The sequence below is a fragment of the Aquarana catesbeiana genome, linkage group LG02 (assembly GCF_042186555.1).
Source record: "Aquarana catesbeiana isolate 2022-GZ linkage group LG02, ASM4218655v1, whole genome shotgun sequence".
NCBI lineage: Eukaryota > Metazoa > Chordata > Amphibia > Anura > Ranidae > Aquarana > Aquarana catesbeiana.
The window spans coordinates 700,285,319-700,308,454 of NC_133325.1; the positions used below are offsets into that span (position 1 = coordinate 700,285,319).

At 41.0% G+C, this 23,136-nt stretch overlaps 1 protein-coding gene across 1 annotated transcript in view; it reads left to right on the forward strand.

Moving 5' to 3' along the window:
* The window catches only part of ITGAE (integrin subunit alpha E), a gene marked incomplete in the record, with an annotated part of 127,303 nt that overhangs the window by 46,476 nt on the left and 57,691 nt on the right, over positions 1-23,136 (forward strand). Inside the window, 5 exon segments of the mRNA XM_073616887.1 lie at positions 228-343; positions 2,402-2,556; positions 8,486-8,639; positions 12,238-12,385; positions 19,414-19,481. Of these exon segments, the coding sequence (XP_073472988.1) occupies positions 228-343; positions 2,402-2,556; positions 8,486-8,639; positions 12,238-12,385; positions 19,414-19,481 (641 nt within the window).

A 23,136-nucleotide genomic window follows, 5' to 3' on the forward strand; every position in this document is an offset into this window, starting at 1 on the left:
TTCCAGGTATAAATTATTTGAGCCCGAAAACAACCACGACAAAAACAATTGTGTCAATTTTGTTATTCATCATATACAGTTTATTTATTTTAACTAAAACCAGAGGTAACTTTCTGTACGCCTGTCCTTTATGCTTGATGGTTTAATATTTTTTAGATTGCACTGTATGCTATATATTTACATTTTAAACTGGCTCTGTTTTAAACATATTCTGTTAATTTTGGCAGGAACCGAGATCGCCATAGTCCTCGATGGCTCAGGGAGTATACAACCACATGACTTCCAAAAGGCAAAGGATTTTATATCAAATCTGATGACAAAAATATGGGAACAATGCTCTGAGGTTTGTTAAACTATGTGAAGAGAACAATGTTGAGTCTCTTTAAATAAGCTAGAACTTAATAAATCAAAAATGTTTTTGCTTTAAAGCATCGAAAGCTTTATCATTTTGGAAATGTTTATTTAAAAATAGCTGAGCTGCAATTGTGAATTATATAAACAAAAGTGTAGCGCTGAATATACCAAATGGAACACCATATTTATGGTGGGCCAAGGTACATCAAAATAGATGGTGGTTATAAGTGTTATGAAACAAAGTAATAATATACAAAACCTTGTGAGGATGTGAAAAAACAACACAAAATGATAATAGTGTATAGTGACTATAACATAATAGAGTCCAAACACTGAAAAAAAGGAGTATGAATGAACTTCATAGAAATTATGTCCAATCAGGTGGCTGTGATACAATCCTCAGTGACCAATGATGGGATGATGTAGGCAAAAAGATGGCTGTGTGGAATACATGAATTCTGTGTAGAGTGGAGCACTTGGACTTTGTTTGTTTTAGTGTTAGCAGCTTTTTTGATGTTATTATTTTGAGTGGTTCAGCGCAGCAATTTTCTATATTTCTTACAATTGTAAATTCCCTTTTGAAAATTAAAAAATCACTAATGCATCACCTGTGATGACACATTTCAATTAGATATATACATAAAGCAGCACATAACAGAAGAATACATATAGTATACTGTATTTGAACTGTTTTATCTGGTCAAGGATTTCACTTCTGTTTAGCTAGTCTTCTGATTCAGACACAAAAGCCATACTGCATAACCATGCCCTGGACTTTTCTGAAGTTAAAGAGAATACCACTTTGTCCATTAAGGGCACTTTGAGGTATGAAGAAATTATTTCCAGATATGCATATAATCATCTCCTTTACCTCTCAGGATGCAGTGATCAGGCCTGAATCACCAATTGCTAGGCTCGAGCAACATAAGGAGAAGAGCAGGTCATATACCCAGTGTAGACTCCAAAACAGACCAACACGGAGCTTACACAAGGATTAGTCTCAGAGCTATGGCAAGCAAACAGGTGGCAAGGGATCATAGGGATGTTTTGCTCCGTCACACTGTGGGGTTTATTTACTAAAACTAGAGTGCAAAATCTGGTAAAACTCTGCATAGAAACCCAATCAGCACCCAGGTTTTATTGCCAAAGCTTAATTGAACAAGCTGAGGTAAGAAGCTGATTGACTACCATGCTGCACCAAATTTGCACCAGTTTTAGTAAATCTACCTCTATGTCTGCTGCTAATAGAACTTTAGGGTTCATACACATGGGTCATTTACAGGCATTTTTTTTTAATCAAATAATTTTATTGGGATTTTGAGATGGTGTAAACAAAAAAACAAAAATGTTTCCCTTACCAGAAAAAGAATCCCCCATTTCCCCAACAGTGGGGCTACAAATACAAAAATCATGCAAGTGCAAATGCATATATACACTTGCTGGTAGGTCTCTATATAGCTAGAGTAGTTACAGTAATACAGAAATATGTGTATTTTGCAGGTATTTTACATGCCTAGCATAATTTGCTAGTGCTTTCCTGATCCCAGGGAGCAGCATGTGCCACGCAAGTTCTGCCATACACGTAAATGACTGCATGTGGCCCTGCTCTTGTAAAAGAAGCACTGGCATTTAACCACACATGTGCTTCGCATCTGATGTATTTTTCAATGCAGAAATACGACTGGCACACATGCACAGTTAAATGCCAATGTAAAGAAGCATCAGTATTTACTAGATTATGGCTGCAGAGACCCATTCACCTGTATAGTAGGCTCCCTAGGTATTGAAAAGTGTGGGGAGATTTTTCAGAGTGCCAACCACAGGTGATATTGCCATAAGTTATTGGGTACGTTGATAATAGTATACATTTTCATGATAATTAAAATAGCAATGGTTATGTTGGCTGGGATTGTAGGTAGGATCTTGAAATCTGATGTTGCTGTTTTTATAGGAGTTGGAAAACAAATTCTGAAAAACACTGAGCCAATATGAATAAACAGAATTTTTTTCTTGCACATATTCTACCCTTTATATCTTTCCTTTTCAGTGTGAATTTGCAGTAGTCCAGTATGGAGACGTTATCCAAACAGAATTTGACATTCAGGACAGCCGCAGGGACAGCAGCTACATCCTACATAAAGCTGAAGCTATCAAACAAGTAGGAAATGTGACAAAAACAGCATCTGCCCTCCTCCATGTCCTGTGAGTAAGCTGCCTTTAGAAAACAGAGCATTTCTTGAGTTTGTAGATTTGAAATACAGGGCTAGGGGAGGGAGTAAGGGCAAACTGGGCAGTTGCCCAAGATGTAGTAGTCTTTGCGCACAGTGTCATACCCACACCCAGTGCTTCCTCCCCATTTGTCTTGAGGATATAACTACAGAAAAAATAAAGTGGAAGGAAGGAAAGTGGTGGGAGGTGGTGGAAGCCTAGTGACACAGTACTGACCCTGGGTATATTGGTCCTGGTAACATGGCAACACACTTGCTTTGATAACATGACATTTATTCTTCACGCTAGATTTGACCATATAGTACTACTCTTGCTATAGTCACAAGTTACTACTGTTCTAATATGTCTTAACTTTGGCTCTTACAGCATGATGTTGCTATAACTCGCCAAACTGTGCTCCATGGGCCAGATGTGGCCCTTTGTTTGCCTTCTTCTGGCTCTTGGGGTACTATTCCTCCCACTGATTCAAAGCAGTATTCTTTCCACTGACACCAACAGAGAGGAGCCATTCCTTTCATTGACACCAAGATTTGGGCATTGTAGGGTAGGTTTTCAATAGTTTTTGATTTACAAGAGGCTTAGTCATAGTCTTTATCTTATTACTTATGTCAGTTTATAGTATACTATATATATATATATATATATATATATATATATATATATATATATATATATATATCACTATTTCTATTAGCTGCCTTACGTTCAGCTAAAACTGGTTTTGACTAGTTAAGATCCTGCAATAAGATAAGAATACAGTATATATTGGTGTATTTAAAAGACAATTTGAGCTCACTCAGAAAAAGTGTCTGAGCAAAGAGAGTAGGATCGGAATTTTGAATGCAATTATGGGCTCCCCTGGACTGCAATGATGTTATATATCTATTTTTATCATCTGTAATACATATTCAACCGCTTGCCCCCAAATCACGTACCTGTACATCATTTGACTTCAAGTGGTTGTACTGGAGTGATGCCTGCAGCTGTAAGCATCACCCTGGTACCCTTTTTTAGAGCCGACGATTGGCTCTCTTGTAATAACAACCGACGCGGCTAAGCAGTTGTTATCATAAGCAGCGGGAGGCCCCTCCCGCCACTTTCCAATGCTGCCCCAGGCTCTTCCGTCCCACAGGGAGACCCGAGCGACCAGCCAGCACATCCGCTGGCTGGCCGGAGACCTGAAGAAAGCCGGGATCGGTTTTGATCGGGTCTCGGATGTAGTAAACCGGAAGCAATGTCATTAATGTTTACTGTAGTCTTCAAGGTGCCAGTTTAAAAAATCAAATGTATTCAAAAACGCTGATCTTGGTGTTTTGAATGCTTTTAAGTGCAAATCCTTTCATATGAATACCTTTCATGTGCCTATAGCTGTCACCAGGGATGTTTACATTCCTGGTGACAGCAATAAAAGTGATCAAAATGTTTTTTTTTCAAGGTATCAGTGTGAAAATAAAAAAAAATATTTAAATTGATAATTAAAAAATATATATCTATAAAGTGCCTCCATTCCCCCCCCCCCCTCCCTGTGCTAGCGTGCAGTATCAAATGCATGTGTCGGTCCTGAATGCATGCAAACTGCACTCGTCCCACGCATGTGAGGTATCACACGAACGTCAGATCATGGGCAGTGATTCTAGCACTAGACCTCCTCTGTACATATAAAGTGGTAACCTATAAAGGCTTTTAAAGCGTCACCTATGGATAGTAAAATTGATGTCGTTTGCTGCCATTGCCTTTGTGAGGGCATGCACAATTTTAAAGCGTGATATGCTTGATATCTATTTACTCAGTGTAACATCATTCTTTATATTTAACAAAAAATTGGGTTATGTATTGTGTTTTTTTGCATTAAAATTTTAAAAAGTGTATTTTTAAAAAAAAAAATTCCTGAAAAATGCATTTGAAAAACCGCTGCGCAAATACTGTGTGACATAAAACAATTGCAAAACCCACCATTTTATTCCCTAGGTTCTGTGATAAAAATATGTATAATGTTTGGGGGCTATAAGTAATTCTCTAGCAAAAATACTGATTTAAATTTGTAAACAAAAAGTTCCAGAAAAAGCCTGGTTTCAAGTGGTTAATCCAAGCTAAGTAAAATCCTTTTATTATTATACTTTTTAGTTGTTTGCATTAGTGCAACACAATTCTTATTACTAATATAAACAATGGAACACTGTTCCTCCCACTGACATCAATGATGGGGCGCTATTCCTCACACTGACAACAATGATGGGGCGCTATTTCTTCAACTGACAGCAATGATGGGAAATTATTCTTCCCACTAATACCAATGATGGGAGACTATTCCACCTCCCACTGACTCTGTGGCATTTTCTTCTACCACTGTCCACAGTGCCGTCCCATCCCTAAAGTCTGAAGGACAGTAAACTGACCCTTTATTGTCTTGGTAAGGTGGCATTGATTTTAGCTTTAGCAAAATTCCACTTGCAGATTTTTAAAAACATATTTTGTACATCTCTTCGATACATTCGTACCTTCACACATTTGTTTCTTTAAACATGCTGCAAGTACAGAAAAGTAACAGTTGATGTGCCAGAATTTAGTGTACATTGTTGCATCGGAAAGCCTAACAAGCTGAGTTAAAGAATATTGAAAGAGGATTCTTACTGCCTACATGACCCCCTGGGCAAAGGCATTCTCTCAGCTGTATATCTGTCCTTATTGGAGGGCTGACAGCCAATGCCTTTACCCGATGTAGAATACTGGGAGAGAAACCTAAACAGACATTTAAACCCACTGGAATGGAGTCAAATCTGGAACACCATAGCCACCCACTCCATAGCCAAGGATCCATGAGGACTCTGTTAAACCTAAAACCAGAGGGATGTCCTATCTCCCAATTCAAATTTTTGTCATCATGGCTGCTAAGTAAAACTTACCAACAGCATGGAAATTGGTTATTCCAAAGGTACGACTTAAATGAAAGATGTCTTGGTACCTAATAAATGAGAAACCCCCTGTGATTTTGACCACACGTTTCTCACTATTTGATAAGCTATAGAGCTTGTATTTATCAAGCCTTCACCACTCTGGGTCCCCCCTCCCTATTCACCCCTCCTCCCTTCCCCTTCTTTCCAACACCTTTCCTTTTCTTGTTCTCCTACCTATTTTTCATTTCTCCCCCTTCTGTACCCTGATTCTTTCCTTCCCTCTCTCTCCTCCATTGCCTATTGTTCTCTGGTTCTACTTGCCAGTTGTGTCCTTTTTTAGCAGACCAACAGGTCCATAGCACACAGGTTCATTAGCCCGGGTACACAAGCTCTTATCAAATGTAAGTGTTTCTTGGTTCACTATAATATTTTCACATGTGATACATTTGTATACTATGTATCCTTTTGTTAAAGCCTGATATGCTGACTTGGAAGGAAATGTAACCTGTGTACTGAAGTGCCTTGTTTAATTTTGTAAAACTCAATAAAAAACTATTGTAACAGAAGAATATTAAAAGCCAAAACATTTTGTTTTAGTTTTGCATAGAGTAGGAAATGCATAAAATCCCTGACAGTTATTTTTATGGGGAGATTTCCGTTCACTCCAGGACTCAAATAAGAAAAGTGAGAGATGTCTTTAAATGTAGGTAAATCCTGTCTTGTTGCCAGAACAAGTATCCCATTGGAAGATTTTCTCTTTATTCTTTTCCAGTGATAACCAACATATTTGAGTTTCTCTCACTTTTTTTCTCAGTAACAATAGTCACAATGACAAATAGGATTCATCTCTCCCCAATGGGGACACAGACAGCAAAAAAGCTGACAGGGGTTATAATATGGCTTTAAAATACACTTTAAAAGTGTAGAAAGGTCATACCAGGGGTCTTATTTACAATATAGCCATACAAGTCCAAAGTTTTATAATTAATAAATAATGAACAAAATACATTAATCTTAGTTGCTACAATACTTTAATCCAAATAATATTATCAGTGCTAATAACTGAAATAAAACCACAGAACAAAGTTTATATTATATATCGATTATATGTCCCACTAAAACATACATAATAAAATGTTTAGACAGAAACATGAAACTTATCAACCCTACCATCATGTGCATCTATAAAGCACAGTGTACAATTCAGGACTTTTCTTAGGAAGATAAAGTGTTCTGAAATCTAATAAACATAATTTATAATCTGTAAGCCACTCTAATATGTGTCAAAGCTGCTGGCTGTCTTCCTTTTCAGGGCCATGTGTAGAAAGGTCAGGTTTCCCTTTAGGGTTAACTGTGGTATGGGGTGGAGAGATGATGTAGAGTGTTCCTTTAAAAGGTGGGATGGATTTTGGGTTGCAAGCTCTCTGCATGGTGCCACTGGAAAAAGAGGGCCCATTGGAGGAGTTCTATGTGTGCTCTCCCCTTTGGGGAAGGAGCTGTGGAGGGCATTGCCCTTTATATTATGGGAATTTAAATTATGGACTTAGGACAGGTTGTGGTTACTCCATTGTCTCTCACTGCTGTTCAAGATACAGTGTTATGACAGTCTAGTATGTTTAACCTTGCTATTATTTGGAGAAGTTGTTACCATTCTTATGGACTGTTGCTGTAACGCTGCCAAGTAAATACATTACTTTTGCAACTAGAAGCCTCTGGTTGATACTCTCCTGGGAATGAGGTGTTAATAACAGCCAATGCCTAGGGTGAAGAATCGATTGCTCTACTAGTGCAAACCTAATTGGCTCTAGAGTGGGTGGTGATGGAGGAGTAGTAGTCCCCTGCCTGATGGTGAGAGAAAACCCTCTCATGTGTCAAGTGGCCTTGGTGTTTCATGGGCCCCAGGTGGATGGTTGAAATCCTGGAGCTTCCGTTTGAACCACTAGTAAAAGATAGACCTATGTGTAAGAGTACTCCAGGTATGAAGTAGTTTATGTGTGTAATGACCAGGAGGATGAGGAGGAGAGGTCTAGAATCAGCATTCATACATGTGAACAGTATATGGGTTTGGGCGGAACACAAGTGTGATGCCCTGAAGACCCTGAATGTGTGGACGAAGTCCAGCTGTGCATGTCAGCTACATGGAAAGAAGCTGGGCCCCCTTTGCACTTGTATCATCCATAAATGTGAAAGGACACTGCCTTCTATTGCGTGGCTAGGTTGCCTTGAGGGATCTCATTGAGCCTCAGCATAGCCACCGTTACTTTTGTGCTTCTGACACCACAAGTAGGTCACCACAAGTCCAAGACACCATATGCAGACTTACAGAGGTGAGAAGCTGCTCAGTCACAAGACGATTACTCTACTCACCATCTTGTGATTGATAGCTGGTTGCCTGATCTTAGATCCAGCCTGTTTATTAGGCTGCTCACTGACAAGATTGCTGTTCAGCCTGCTAGCTTGGGATTGACAGCTGGTTACCTGATCTAATCTCCAATGTGTGTATTCATGTGCAGTGTATCAGGTGATCCTTCAGTGGGGTTGATTTACTAAAGGCAAATAAGCTGTGTACTTTGTAAGTGCAGTTGCACTCATTTTCTCCAGAGCTTAGTAAATGTGGTAAAGCTTTATTTTGTAAAGAATACCCAATCAGGTACAAGGAAAAAAAAAAAAAAAGCATGTTTGCTTGCACATGATTGGATGGTGGAAATCAGTAGAGCAACACCTTGTTTACTAAGCTCTAGTGAAAATGAGTGCAACTGCAATTGCAAAGTGCACAGTCAGTATGCCTTTGGTAAATCCACTCCAGTGACGTTCACTTTGCATGTTCCTGGCAGGAGATTCAGAAAAAATGCTGGACAAGACACAGCAGCATCTCCAGTTTTGTAAGGTGAATAACATATTTGCAAGGAAAATAAAAAGTAGATCTAGAGTGGAATTTTAATTTCAATTAACAAAGAAGGTTTAAAACCATACTGATACAGCTATTGAAATGCTATTCATTTTTGCAGAGACAACATTTTCAATGAAACTCATGGGTCTAAAGAGAGTGCCACTAAAATAATCTTAGTGCTGACAGATGGAGATATATTCATGGATCCTGTGAATTTAACAACTGTCATCAATGACCAGAGGATAAAAAACATTGAACGATTTATTATTGGGGTGAGTGAGGATTTTAAATGTTTGCGACCGTAAATGTTGTCAGAAAGCTTTCTGATTGTAGAAAAGTAGGCTTTCATATCTTACAGCTTCTCATTACAATGCTAGACTAGGGACGGAATTCCAGGATTTTGGTGTGATTTTGCTCCTTTCTTTCCCAAAAGAGAAAGGTGCTCTCCTTTAATTTTTCCTCCCTTTCCCCTTACCTATCCACCCCTCTCTTCCATCCTCTTTAGAATTCTCTTTCCATGTATTATTACATTTTTATTTGCTTTTTGGGCTCCAGTAGGCTTTAGCCTCAGGCCTTAGCAAACTGTACCCTTTGTTAGCTCTATTCTCTTTGAGGTTAAATTTGTCAGGTCTTCCTAGGGATAACCTCGGGAGACCCACCATGATGGAGTTCAATGTCTGTGTTAATTGTGATGTACAATGAACCTGGATGCATACACTTGTCTTATGGCCCTTTTGTTGTGCTGTTATACCTTGACAGTTGTATAAATAAAAATGTATTTAAAAAAAAATTGAAGCCACCATCCAGATTGCCTTTCACTTCCTATTGGGTCACAAAACAGCAAGTAAAGAAAAATCTCCTAAAAAAAAACACAGTAAAATAAATAAATATATATTGGCATCAGGGCCGGATTTACATAGGGGCTATTGGAGCTGCAGCTCCAGGCCCCTTAACTTAAGATAGGCCCATTAAAAAAAAAAAAAAAAATCACAAAAAAAATAAATGGACGACTTCGAGGGTCGTGGCTCGGCGACCATGGGTTATGTAGCTGAAGACCTGCTCAACCAAGGGTCAAAATTTGGGGCTCCTATCATCTATGGTTCCGGAGATACAGGGCTCCTGGTGCAGCCTGTCAGAAGCTACATACAGAGCAGCCAGTTTAAATACAAGCTGGCACACTCTGTTTACAGCAGACTGAGAGGATGAGCTCACAGTTCCTCTCCTCACTTCTTGTCAGAGGCACTGAGCACATTGGACAGCTTGGAGCCTGCAGAATTTGACAGGCAGCACCGCCTGTCAAACTCGCCTATTGATTTCAATGGGGCAACTCTGCAACTGCAAGCCAAACTCGCTCGCAGTAGCAGCATAGTCCAACAATGTAAAACTACCATTCAGCAATGTAAAAAAAACAAGGAGGCTGCAGTAGCACCTCATGAACGCCTGTCGGCTGCTGCTATACCACTCGTTGAAAAGCAATATACCACAGATCACTTTTAAGAGGGCAGTAAGTATTACCGCAAATGTGAAAGAAACGTGAAACACTTCATCCATTTCACCCTCCCCACCAACCAGGTCACTTCCCAGCCACTTTCTATGTTAGCCACCATCATTCAACTTATATCACAGGTAACCATTTCCCAACCTGCAGATGACAGACCCTACTCCAAAAGATATCACTCCCAGTTACTCCCCCCACGTGCTGATTGATATCCCTCCATGACCACCTTACACCCCCCTGCTGATGACCTCTCTCCCCAGCCTGTCCCCACACACCCTCTCACCTGCTGACCTGTGGATGGGGGAATCACTCCTGCAGTGTTATTGTGTTCTGCCAGTGGAAAGCCTTCCCAACCCACAGAATACAATGGTCACTGTTACTAACTATAGCTGGCAGCACTGATTGTTTTGGAAAAAACCTGACAGGCTGGTTGTACTCTTGTCAAATAATGGATTGACTTGTGTACAACCAGCTAGCCCATACATAGATCAACTATGGCTGGTCTCTGCTTAATTGGCTTAATTTCAATTCATGTATGGCCCGCTTAACCACTACGCAGTCTCTAAACATCCTTCCACAAACCTTCCTTCATCCTCCTCGCCTGAACATAGTGCCCACTGTCATACCCTCCACACTCCTCTCCTGTACATACTGCTCACTGTCATACCCTCCACATTCCTCTCCTATACATAGTGCCCACTGTCATACCCTCCACACTTCTCACCTGTACATACTGCTCCCTGTCATACCCTCCACACTCCTCTGCTGTACATACTGCCCACTGGCATACCCTCCACACTCATCTCCTGTACATAGTGCCCACTTTCAACCCTCCACACTCCTCCCCTGTACATACAGCCCACTATGATACCCTCCACACTCCTCTCCTGTGCATGCTGACCTATAATACCCTTCACACTCCTCTCCTGTACATACTGTCAACTGTCATAACCTCCACACTCCTCTCCTGTACATACTGCCAACTATCTTTCTCTCCACACTCCTCTTCTGTACAAACTGCCCCATCATACCCTCCACACTCCTCTCCTGTGCATACTGCTCCCATCATACCCTCCACACTCCTCTCCTGTACATACTGCCCACTGGCATACCCTCCACACTCCTCTCTTGTACATAGTGCCCACTGTCAACCCTCCACACTCATCTGCTGTGCATACTGCCCACTGTCTTACCCCCCACACTCCTCTCCTGTACATAGTGCCCACTGTCATACCCTCCACACTCCTCTCCTGTACATAGTGCCCACTGTCATACCCTCCACACTCTTCTCCTGTACATAGTTCCCACTGTGATACCCTCCACATTCCTCTCCCTCACCTGCACATACTTCCCAGTTTTATACCATTCATACTCCTCCCCTATGCCTCTTACCCACAAAAACAGTTCTTTAAAACTATATTGAATATCCTCAATGTTACCAGCTCTAGAATGGGCACACTTTTGTTAGTTCAACTAAAGGAAATCTTCTCAGTCCTCATATTTGTTAGTACTTCTCAGCCCATTGTTAGTACTCATTTCATTTTGTGATTACTACTGTGATGTATAGAGGAACATAAGGGATGTCAGCTACTCTAAATATACCACTGGAAAAAAAGTGTCCCTGAAAATATTTTTAAAATGTTGGCAACTGTGCACTTGGGCACTGTCAGTAGGCGGCCCCATGATATTAAAGCGGTAGTAAATTTCGCTAACATTACTACTTTTTTAGAGGCCCTGAGGTAGGTTATGCCATAATGTACTAGTATGCACAGCATATTAGCACATTAAGGCACACTTACCTGTCAGACTGAGCCCTCCAGTGCTGCACTGTAATCAATCCGGTGGGTCCCGGGAGCTTCCATCTTCACCCGGTCTTCCTTCCGGGTTCTGTGCCTTCAATCACTTTCCTTGGCTGGGCTGTGTTGCTGTCACTTCCACCCATGCTCATCCTCTCTCCTTCTCATCCTCCCTCCCTTACCCCTCACCCTCTCTCTCATCCCCTTTCTCTCTGTCTCATCCTCCCTCTCTCTATTTAATTTAATTTGCTATAACAAAAAATTGTTTGCATTTTTAATTATTTTTTATTTTATTTTTATAAAAAGCCCCACCATAATCCTCAGCACAAGGCCCATGATGTTCTTAATCCGGCCCTGATTGGCATGGATTTTATTATTCCCTAATCTATTAAAAATCAGTTTTGGCTTAAAATATGTTTTATGCATCTATGTAAGTTTAAAGCCAGTGGGGCCTATCTTCTTATTTTCTGCCCATGGTGTGCTCAGCAGTCAGAAACTATGCATTTTTTTACCTTGATCCACCACTGTAATATTTCCTATTGTGTTTTTTTATGCTTTGATTCATATTGTTTACAGGTGGGTGATGTATTTAATAAGACTGGGGCCTATAGTGAGCTTAAAATGATTGCCAGTGACGAAAAAGATCATGTCATTAGAGTTGATGACTATTCAAAACTAGATGGACTTCTTTCTGCCCTGCGGCAGAGAATCATTGGAATAGAAGGTAAGCGACTTACACCCATTGCTTGCACAAGAGAGTGAAAACCTGTCATATAAAATATCTCTGTAGTTATTCACCTGCAGATGTAGTCATTGGAAAAATGACAGATGGCTACATACACAAGAGTATACAAGTCTTCACCGCTTCAGTGATACAGTGTAATTAAGTAAGGCAATGCCAACTATTGCAGTTTGTGCAGCTGCTCTGGAACCCATAATCAAGATGGTTTGTTGTGGGGCAAACAATAAGACTAGATTTAGATTCAGCTAAAAATGTACCTCAACCATGTATTTTTACCACCCTCCAACCACGCGTCTGAATTTAGCGTAATATAGTTACTTACACTGTACCCATTATGTCCTACACAGGCGTAAGCTCTGCAACATTATATTCATAAATGGCAGCACAGTGTGGCATGGTTTACAGTTTGCATGTGCTTTGCTACATGGTGGAGTGGTGCTAAATTATAATTATACACATATGAACTCAGTGCACATTGTCCTCACAAATTTGAGAATAAAGGGAATGTCCACACATAAAATACATTTTCCACACTTTACGTCAATTTCACAACTCCACAAAGCCTTCTGTGACATCTGACATCACATTTGACACACTATCAGAATTCTTTGGTGCGGAAGTAGTAAACATTCTGTAGTTGTCATTTCTTCTCAGAAGTCAAGCACATGTCTTTTAAGCCATTTTCCCTCTACACCTACATGCCTGGGGTATTGCTCAAGTATCAGCTGTATGCCACTTACCCAAATACCACTTTCCCTTATTCCAATAATTAAGCCAGACAAACTTGTTTTTGGGTTTAAATGGCCATAGCAGCCTTTATTACAAAAAAACAACCATAACAAACACTTTAATACATAATAAAAAATGGTAATACACAGAAAAAACATACCATAACCTATCTGACTGAAATGAAACTGCATAGGATTTTTGAAGGCACCCTTGACTGATCAACTATCTGTATCTGGTACCACCTTGCCTTTCCACGGCCCCCAGCCATAACTTACGCCAGCACTGGGACAACTGTTTGGCAAATTGACCAGCTGATACAGCCAACTATTACTTCCGCACTGCCCCACCCTAATATCCTCCAATGGGGTTATACTAATCATTATCCCTCCCTAATTATTATTCCTTCTATTAGCTGTACTTATTTTTCAAAACCTCCACCTTACTATAGCCTTTTAGGGCAAACCCCATCATGTAGGCCCTACGCTTAGGCTGCGCCTGAGCTCCTGGCCTATACTTTCTTCTCCTTGGAAGCACCACAGATTTGGGACCACTTCCCCATGTATTCTAAGTCCACAGCATCAGCTTCGATCACCTTATCACAGGACCTGCAGCTGAGGGTCAGGTCAGACATCAAGGTGCCCTCTTTAGTGTACTAGTCTTTCTCTCTTTGTCCCTTCTATAGCTCTGCCCAGCCGGGCACGCTCCCAGATGTATATTCTCCCAAGTTGCCACCACTACTCACAAATGCTGTTCCAGCTTGCCTGAGACCTCAGCCCTGCAAAGGGCACTTTAGATCAGTACTGCAGAAGATTACAGCGAGGAAAAAAAATATTTGATCCCCTGCTAAATTTGTATGTTTGCCAACTGACAAAAAAATGATCAGTCTATAATTTTAATGGTAGGTTTATGTTAACAGTGAGAGACAGAATAACAACAAAAATATCCAGAATAACGCATTTCAAAAAAGTTATAAATTGATTTGCATTTTAACGAGTGAAATAAGTATTTGATCCCCTATCAATCTGCAAGATTTCTGGCTCCCAGGTGTCTTCTATACAGGTAACGAGCTGAGATTAGGAGCATTCTCTTAAAGGGAGTGCTCCTAATCTGAGCTGGTTAGACCCCATACACACTATTAGATTTTCTGCAGATTTTTGTCTTCAGATTTACCAAAACCATGTAGTGCAAGGGCCTGCCTGATTGCATACAAATTGAAACTCTTAAGGTTTGACCTCATATTATATGCTTTTGGTAAATCGGAAGACAAAAATCTGCAGAAAATCTAATGGTGTGTATGGGGTCTGTCCACAGAAGCAATCAATCAATCAGATTCCAATCTCCCCACCATGGCCAAGACAAAAGAGCTGTCCAAGGATGTCAGGGACAGGATTGTAGAACTACACAAGGCTGGAATGGGCTACAAGACCATTGCCATGCAGCTTGGTGAGAGGGTGACAACAGTTGGTGCGATTATTCGTAAATGGAAGAAACACAAAATAACTGTCAATGTCCCTCAGTCTGGGCCTCCATGCAAGATCTTACCTCGTGGAGTTTCAATGATCATGAGAACGGTGAGGAATCAGCCCAGGACTACATGGGAGAATCTTGCCAATGATCTCAAGGCAGCTGGGACCATAGTCACCAAGAAAACAATTGGTAACACACTACGCCATGAAGGGCTGAAATCCTTCAGCGCCGCAAGCTCCCCCTGCTCAAGAAAGCACATGTACAGGTCTGTCTGAAGTTTGCTAATGAACATCTGAATGATTCAGAGCAGAACTGGGTGAAAGTTTTGTGGTCAGATGAGACCAAAATCGAGCTCTTTGGCATCAACTCAACTCGCCGTGTTTGGAGGAGGAGGAATGCTGTCTATGACCCCAAGAACACCATCCTCACTGTCAGACATGGAGGTGAAAACATTATACTTTAGGGGTGTTTTTCTGCTAAGGGGACAGGACAACTTCACTGCATCAAAGGGACAATGGATGGGGCCATGCACCATCAAATCTTGGGCGAGAACCTCCTTTCCTCAGCCAGGGCATTTAAAATGGGTCGTGGATGAGTATTCCAGCATGAAAATGACCCAAAACACACGACCAAGGCAACAAAGGAGTGGCTCAAGAAGAAACACTTTTTTGAAATGCGTTTTTCTGGCTATTATTTGTTGTTAATCTGTCTCCACCCACCAGTGGCGGCTGGTGTTTTTTTGAGGGGGGGGCGTAAGACAAGCACCCACCCCCCCTGAGTTGCCCCCCCCCGCTGTTTGCCGGTTGGTTTGGCACTTACCTCATCAGCGTCAGTGGGTAGCAGGCAGCATGGTGCAGCGGCTCTGTGTTCTCTCCTTCACGGCGGCTTCCAGCTCCTCCCCTCCTCTCCTCCTCCTAGGCATCCAATAGGATTGTCTGTCCTTTCAGCCAATCGGGTGACCAGTGTCAAAACCCACTTCCTGATTAGCCAGGAAGAGGATCAGTGTTACAACAGCGAATATTCATTCGTTGTTGTAACACACCTGGGTGGGATCGGAGAGCACTCTCTGTGACCCGAGGGAAAAAGCACTGAGGTGCCACTCTAAGTGCAGTAAAGCAATGAGTTTTAATGAAAAAATTGTGCATACATACTCACAAGAGTAGAATTAAAATAGGCATGTCAAGTATGGGTAGGCAGACCGTCCGGGAAGGGAGTCCATCCGTGGCTGTTAGCTGGTGAAGCGGAGCGGGTAGCGCCGGTGGTCACCGACACTTCCTGGACCTCGAGCACACAAGGAGCCGGGGGGTGACAACACTTCCGGGTTTGCGATGGACCAATAGGCGACACGTTTACGAAGCATGTGCTGCTTCTTCAGGCCTAACGGGGGCCATGTTGGATAAGGGCTTATAAGCTCTAGTACCGGAGCTCCTGGGTCCTAATGTCCTATGGCTGTTAAGCTTGCCACATGTGAATGTAACAGGGCAAATATTGAGGAGGAACAGGGAAATTGGGTAAACAAGGGGGAAGAGGGAACTCAACGGATTCTACATATAAGAAGATCAATGAAGGGATCAATAGAGACAGACAACAAAGGACATTAAAATAGGATGCACATATAAAAATGTATGAACATTTAAAAATTAGGCAAAAAAACAAAAGACAAAAAATAGAAAACAAAAAACAAGCACTGGTAAACATTTCTAAGAACAACACTATAGAATGACATGGTATGTAAGAAATTACACTCACATGGTGATATACATATATACACACGTGTGCGCGCACAAGCATGAAGAACAATGAGGATATATATTGCGATCAAGATAATATCAAAATGTATCCATAATATAAAAATAAAAATGAAAATAAATATAAAAATAAAAATAAATATAATGAAAATAAAGATAAAAAAATAACAAAAAAAATTTAAACTTAAAAATGAAAAGGAAATAATAATAGTAGAAATATTGATGGATAGAGAACAATGATGGATAGAGAACAATGATGGTTCCTGTGTGTACACTTGTTTAGGATAGATCACAACAAACCTAGTAAAGTTTTAATGATTGGGTGGTGCGACTATAAGCTAATTGTATCTATGTGTACTTTCTTTTGTGGTTAGAGACCTTAAAGGTCTGGGATAAGATATATGGACTGGGAGGCGGGGGGAGAAAGGGATCCTAAAAGGAAAAATTATTTAGACACAGTTAAAATCTTTATGAGTATGTATCTCTACTTATATATACATACATATGCATATGTATACAACTCTATAATATCACTTATATGATTATGCCAATACGGGTGTGCATATAGACACAAAAGCACGTATATATGCACACATATACATATGATCACCCATGCATGTTATGTTTAGAACATACCCTCTTCTAAACATAACATGCATGGGTGATCACATGTATGTGTGCATATATACGTGCTTTTGTGTGTACATACACACCCATATTGGCATAATCATATAAGTGATATTATAGAGTTGTATACATATGCCTATGTATGTATATAGAAGTAGAGATACATACTCATAAAGATATTAACTATTTCTAAATAATTTTTCCATTCAGGATCCCTTTCTCCCCCCGCCTCCCAGTCCAAATATCTTATCCCAGACCTTTAAGGTCTCCAACCACAAAAGTAAGTACACGTAGATACAATTAGCCTATAGTCGCACCACTCCATTATTAAAACGTTACCAGGTTTGTTGTGATCTATCCTAAACAAATGTACAAGCAGGACCCATCATTGTTCTCTATCCATCATTGTTCTCTATCCATCAATATTTCTTCTATTACTATTATTATTTCTTTTTCATTTTTAAGTTTACTTTTGTTTTTTTTTGTTTTTTGTTATTTTTTTTTATCTTTATATTTATTATATTTATTTTTATTATTTTTATTTTTATATTTATTTTCATTTTTATTTCAATTTTTATATTTATTTTTATTTAAATTTTTATATTATGGATACATTTTGATATTATTTTGATCACAATATATATCTTCATTGTTTTTCATGCTTGTGCGCACACACATGTGTATATATGTATATACACATGTGAGTGTAATTTCTTGAGAAATACCATGTCGTTCTATAGTGTTGTTCTTAGAAATGTTTACCAATGCTTTTTTTGTTTTCTATTTTTTGTCTTTCCTTTTTTGCTTAGTTTTTAAATGTTCATCAATTTTTATATGTGCATCCTATTTTAATGTCCATTGTTGACTGTCTCTATTGATCCCTTCATTGATCTTCCTATATGTAGAATTTGTTGAGTCCCCCTTACCCCTTGTTTACCCAATTCCCCTGTTCCTCCTCAATACTTTCCCTGTTACGTTCACATGTGGCAAGCTTAACAGCCATAAGACATTAGGACCCAGGAGCTCCGGTACTAGAGCTTATAAGCCCTTATCCAACATGGCCCCCCGTTAGGCCTGAAGAAGAAGCGCATGCTCCGTAAATGCATCGCCTATTGGTCCACCGCAAACCCGTAAGTGTCGTCATCCCCCGCCTCCTTGTGTGCTCGAGGTCCATGAAGTGTCGGTGACCACCGGCGTTACCCGCTCCGCTTCACCAGCTAACAGCCACTGATGGACTCCCTTCCCGGACATTCTGCCTACCCATACTTGACATGCCTATTTTAAATCTACTCTTGTGAGTATGTATGCACAAGGTGCTATATTATGGACTATATGGACTTATCACACTTGTCATTTACTTCAAATAATTATTTTTAAAGTTTCCCCTATGTTTTAGGTATTCATCAGTTCGGTGGATCTACACTGAGGCTGGTGCAAGCGCCAACTTTTTTTTATGTGTATCTACGAAATGAGCCCACCCTATATTAAAGCCTATTAGAGTCTCTGGCTCTAATTGGTGCTTCAAAAAAACAGCCCTTCTGCATTGGAATCCATGCACCGGTGTCCTAAAAGGGGCCGGATGCATGGATAGGGGTGGCAGCCCCTGAAACCTACCATTAAAATTATAAATTTATAATTTCTTTGTCAGTGTACAAACGTACAATATCAGCAGTAGATTAAATACTTTTTTTCCATCACTGTACATCTTGACAGTACCAGGGTGTTTGGCTCTCATGTCCTATCCTGTCTACTATGGGCTCCTTCCACACTGGCATTTATATGGGCAATAACTCCACCCATTACACAACTAAGGAGGGACTTTTCTGAAAGGGGCTCTAACACGTAATTACAACTTTCCCTTTACCAGTTTATAATAGGAACAGAGCCATCTAGTGGCAAACAAGCTAACTGCACTTGCCAACAAACACATAAAGACAGTTCCATTTTTAGACATGTGACCTGCAGTCACATACATGGTCCTAAAGCAGTGGTTCTCAACTCCTTTCCTCAGGACCCACTAATAGGCCAGGTTTGCAAGGTAACTGAAATACATCACAGGTGATATAAATTGCTGTACAGTAATTGCAGTATTCTAGTCTGCATCTCGCCAAGGTAATACTTAAAATCTGGGCGGTTAGTGGGTCCTGAGGACAGGGATTGAGAACAACTGCCCTAATGAATCAGGCGATCTGTATAAAGACGAACATATAAGATCACCAGTGCCATTCTTGGTCAATTGTTTGCTAACAATTCTTGGAGAATGATAGAACTGCCTCTGTCTACCCCTAGATGAGTCCAAAGTGATATGAAGGACTGTCAGACATAAGGAACTGTAAAATATGTCTCTGATAATAATAACAAAATTTTTACTTTTCTATCCCCTTGTATCTGAAATACACTGTCATTCCACTTTTGCGATAACCCAGTGTTGTTCTATAGGTACCACAGGTGCTTCACTGGAGTTTGATTTGGCACAAATTGGATTTTCGGCTCATATAAAAGACAAGGTATGACATAACTGGTATGCCTAAATAAAGATCTGTGTTTCAAATCTGCAAAACAAAACAAAGAGATCACTGAAAACAAAAGTTAAAGTGTTACTAAACCCACAACAGTAATGTAGCACCCTGATGTTTAGGCAGGTTTGCTAACAAGTTTAGTCTGCCAGGTAGTAAGTGCCCTGGCTAATTGTTAGGGGATCCACTGGTTTTTCCCTAAATCTGGATTTGCTGCACTTCTCTATTCTGCCACTGGGTGGCACTGCTGCAGGTGACATTGGATTGACAAGAGCCTAGCAAAGTCAGACTATGAGTGGATGGGTTGTCTCGGACAATTGGCAGGGGTCTCTTTAGCCTCTTGGCCTGCTGGGAGAGCCTATTTATTTGGGTGGAGTCAGGTGATTGGGGTTCTGTGCCACCTGGACGGGTGTCTGGGTGGACGTGTGCTGAAATGCCCTGGGTTGCTAGGCCAGAAGCCTGAGGCCTGTCCCAGGAATACCTGGTTGCTAGGCTGTCTGAGGCCTATCCAGGAGTAAGAGAAGCAGCGCGGGGTTGGGACTTCAGGCTTGGAGTCCGACCAAGTTGCAGGGGTTCAGCTGGACAGGGAACCAAGTTGTTGCTATCAGGAACGATCATTCCGGTTGCCAGTGGCAATCATGGAGCAAGGCCATCAGTAAAGGGAAAGCAGCAGTCGCCACTAAGGGACCATCCTTCCTGTTCAGAGGCCAGTTTATAGAAGTCTGAAAGAAGTACCAGAGCAGTCTTTTTCACTAGCCGGGGACGGTGAAGAAGTGGGAAAGCTTCAGCAAGTGCCAAGCCAGGGACCCAGTGGGTTAGCGGGAGTGACGCTTGAGGAGTATACAGCGGGTTAGCTGTGGAAGAGCTCAAAGGATCCAGTGACGACTGGGATGTTGAAGTCTAGTGAGAGACTGGAACTCAGTGGGTAAAGCTCTACAGTGGGACACTGTGTAAGAAAAGATCTATATCAAGTTAGGGCTCCTTCACACGGGGCGGATCAGTGATGATCCGCCCCGTGAACACCCGCTGGCTCAGCGGGGATCGCTCCGCCGATCCCCGCTGAGCAGAAAGATGACAGGTCCATCGCTGCACGCTGTGCAGCTACGGACCTGTCAGAGCGCCGCTCTCCCCTATGGGGGATCGGATGATGACGGACCGTAGAGTCCGTCGTCACCCGATCCGATCCGAAAACGGATGGAAAAGTAGGTTTTTCCTCCGTTACACTTTTCGGATCGGAGCGGCGTCGGATGTCAGCGGACATGTCACCGCTGACATCCGACGCTCCATAGGGATACATGTATGTCCGTTTTTCATCCGAAAACGGAAGGATGAAAAACGGACATACGGATCCCCCGTGTGAAAGAGCCCTTACTGTAAGGATCACTATTGACTGTTGCAAATTCAGTTGCCATAGGAGACAGAAGTTCTACAAATACAGTGACTGTATCCGGCTTGAAGGTCCTTAACCTGCATAGTTGCCTGCCTATTTTGTCTCGGAGTCTACCAATTACCATTGCATCTGCCTAAGGGTGTCCTGGCCCTAACCCTCTCTCCTTCAGTTCTTGTTAAGAGAGAATAAATCTTTTCTGCTTGCATCCGAAAAGTGACTGGTGCCCAATCATTCCATCTTGCAATACACCCACTATGCCTAGCAACCCACTTTAAAAAGGCTGCTTAATCCTGTATGCACAGATCCTCCCCTCCCTGCACTGTCTCCAAAATATGTCCAAATAAGACAGAGTTTCTGGAGTCAGGCTGCATATGCTCAGTTTCTCTATTGGTAGAGAGTTTTTTTTTCTTGGGAGAGTGCATGTGATCAGCACAGGGACAATCAGCACTGTCCAGACAGAGGGTCAGGGGTCTTGCAGCCTCATAGGTCAGCCAGTGTAGTATGAAAACTACTCCTACAAGCTTTAACCAGGTACTGATAGAAGTCACAGGGCTTCTATATACTGCTGATCAGAAAAGGTATTTAGCAGTTTATATGTACTAAAATGATTGCATTTCCATGTTCTGTGTACTGTGGGAGATCAGATATAGTGAATGCAGAGTCCTGGGTTTAGTAACACTTTAACTGTTATCAGATAAAGCAAAATAAATCAACTGTGTTACATACTTGTACAATGCAATGCGGTCTGTGTTTTTTTAGTGAAAAAAGTAAAGAACAGAGTGGGGAAGGGCTGGTACCACTGTTAATACCTTAGTGTGTAATGCTGTCTGTGGCCTGTTTGTGAAATATCTTTTTACTTTCTGTTCCAGTGACAGTATTGTCACTTTTATAGGAAGTTAGATGAAATTTCCCCAACAAGGACACCAATAGCAATAAAAACATTTTACTACAGTGTGGGCAGGATAGAACCTATGTCAGCTTTTAATTATTGCTGTCTGTGCCCCAGTTGAACATTTCACCTGACTTTCCATTGAAGTAACAATGTTGTCAGGAAGATAGGAAGTAGAGGGAAATTCCCTAGCTAACTCTTCTCCAATCTATAGAAAAATTAGTTTTGGCACTTTAAAGATTGCAAACAAGGAAATGTTTACAATCTTTATAATCCAAATATACATTAACCACTTCAGCTCCGGAAGAATTTACCCACTTCCTCACCGGGCCATTTTTTGCGATACAGCACTGCGTCGCTTTAACTGACAATTGCGCGGTCGTGCGACGCTGTACACAAACAAAATTGGCGTCTTTTTTTCACAAAAATAGAGGTTTCTTTTGGTTGTATTTGATCACCTCTGCGGTTTTTATTTTTTGCGCTATAAACAAAAAACGAACGACAGTTTTGAAAAAAAAAAATATATATATTTTTTACTTTTTGCTATAAGAAATATCCCCAAAAATGTTTTTAAAAATCACATTTCTTCATCAGTTTTGGTCAATATATGTTCTTCTACATATTTTTGGTAATAAAAATCTCAATAAGCGTATATTGATTGGTTTGCGCAAAAGGTACAGCGTCTACAAACTATGGGAAAGATTTATGGCATTTTTAATGTCATTTTTTATTATTACTACTTTTTTTACTAGTAATGGCAGTGATTTTTATCGAGACTGCGACATTGTAGCAGACAGATTTGACACTTTTGACACATTTTTGGGACCATTGACATTTATACAGCGATCAGTGCTATTAAAATGCACTGATTACTGTGTAAATGGCACTGGCAGGGAAGGTGTTAACACTAGAGCAGGATTAAGGGGTTAACTGTGTTTCCTGTGTATGTGTGTGTGTGTTCTAATTGTAGGGGGAAGGAACTGACTAGAGGAGAAGACTGATCGTTGTTCCTAGCTAGTAGGAACACACGATCTGTCTCTCCTCTCCTCACAGAACAGGAATTTGTGTATTTACACACACACACAACCCTGTTCTGGCTCTCGTACCCGCGATCGCGCATGGTTGGCGGTCATCGCGACCACCGGCCATGCGCATTGGTTCCCCCGTAGTACAGCTATCCCTGCTTAAAGGGCTGATGTACAGCTACGATAGCTTGTGGGAACGTGCCGACCTGCCACAGTATAATGACAGCGGCTGGTCGGCAAGCGCTTAAAAGATGACATGCCCTGAATCAGCCTTTCTCAACCTTTTTACCATGTTACTGTGGAGGCACCCTTGAAGAAATTTTCAGGTTTCGGAGAACCCCT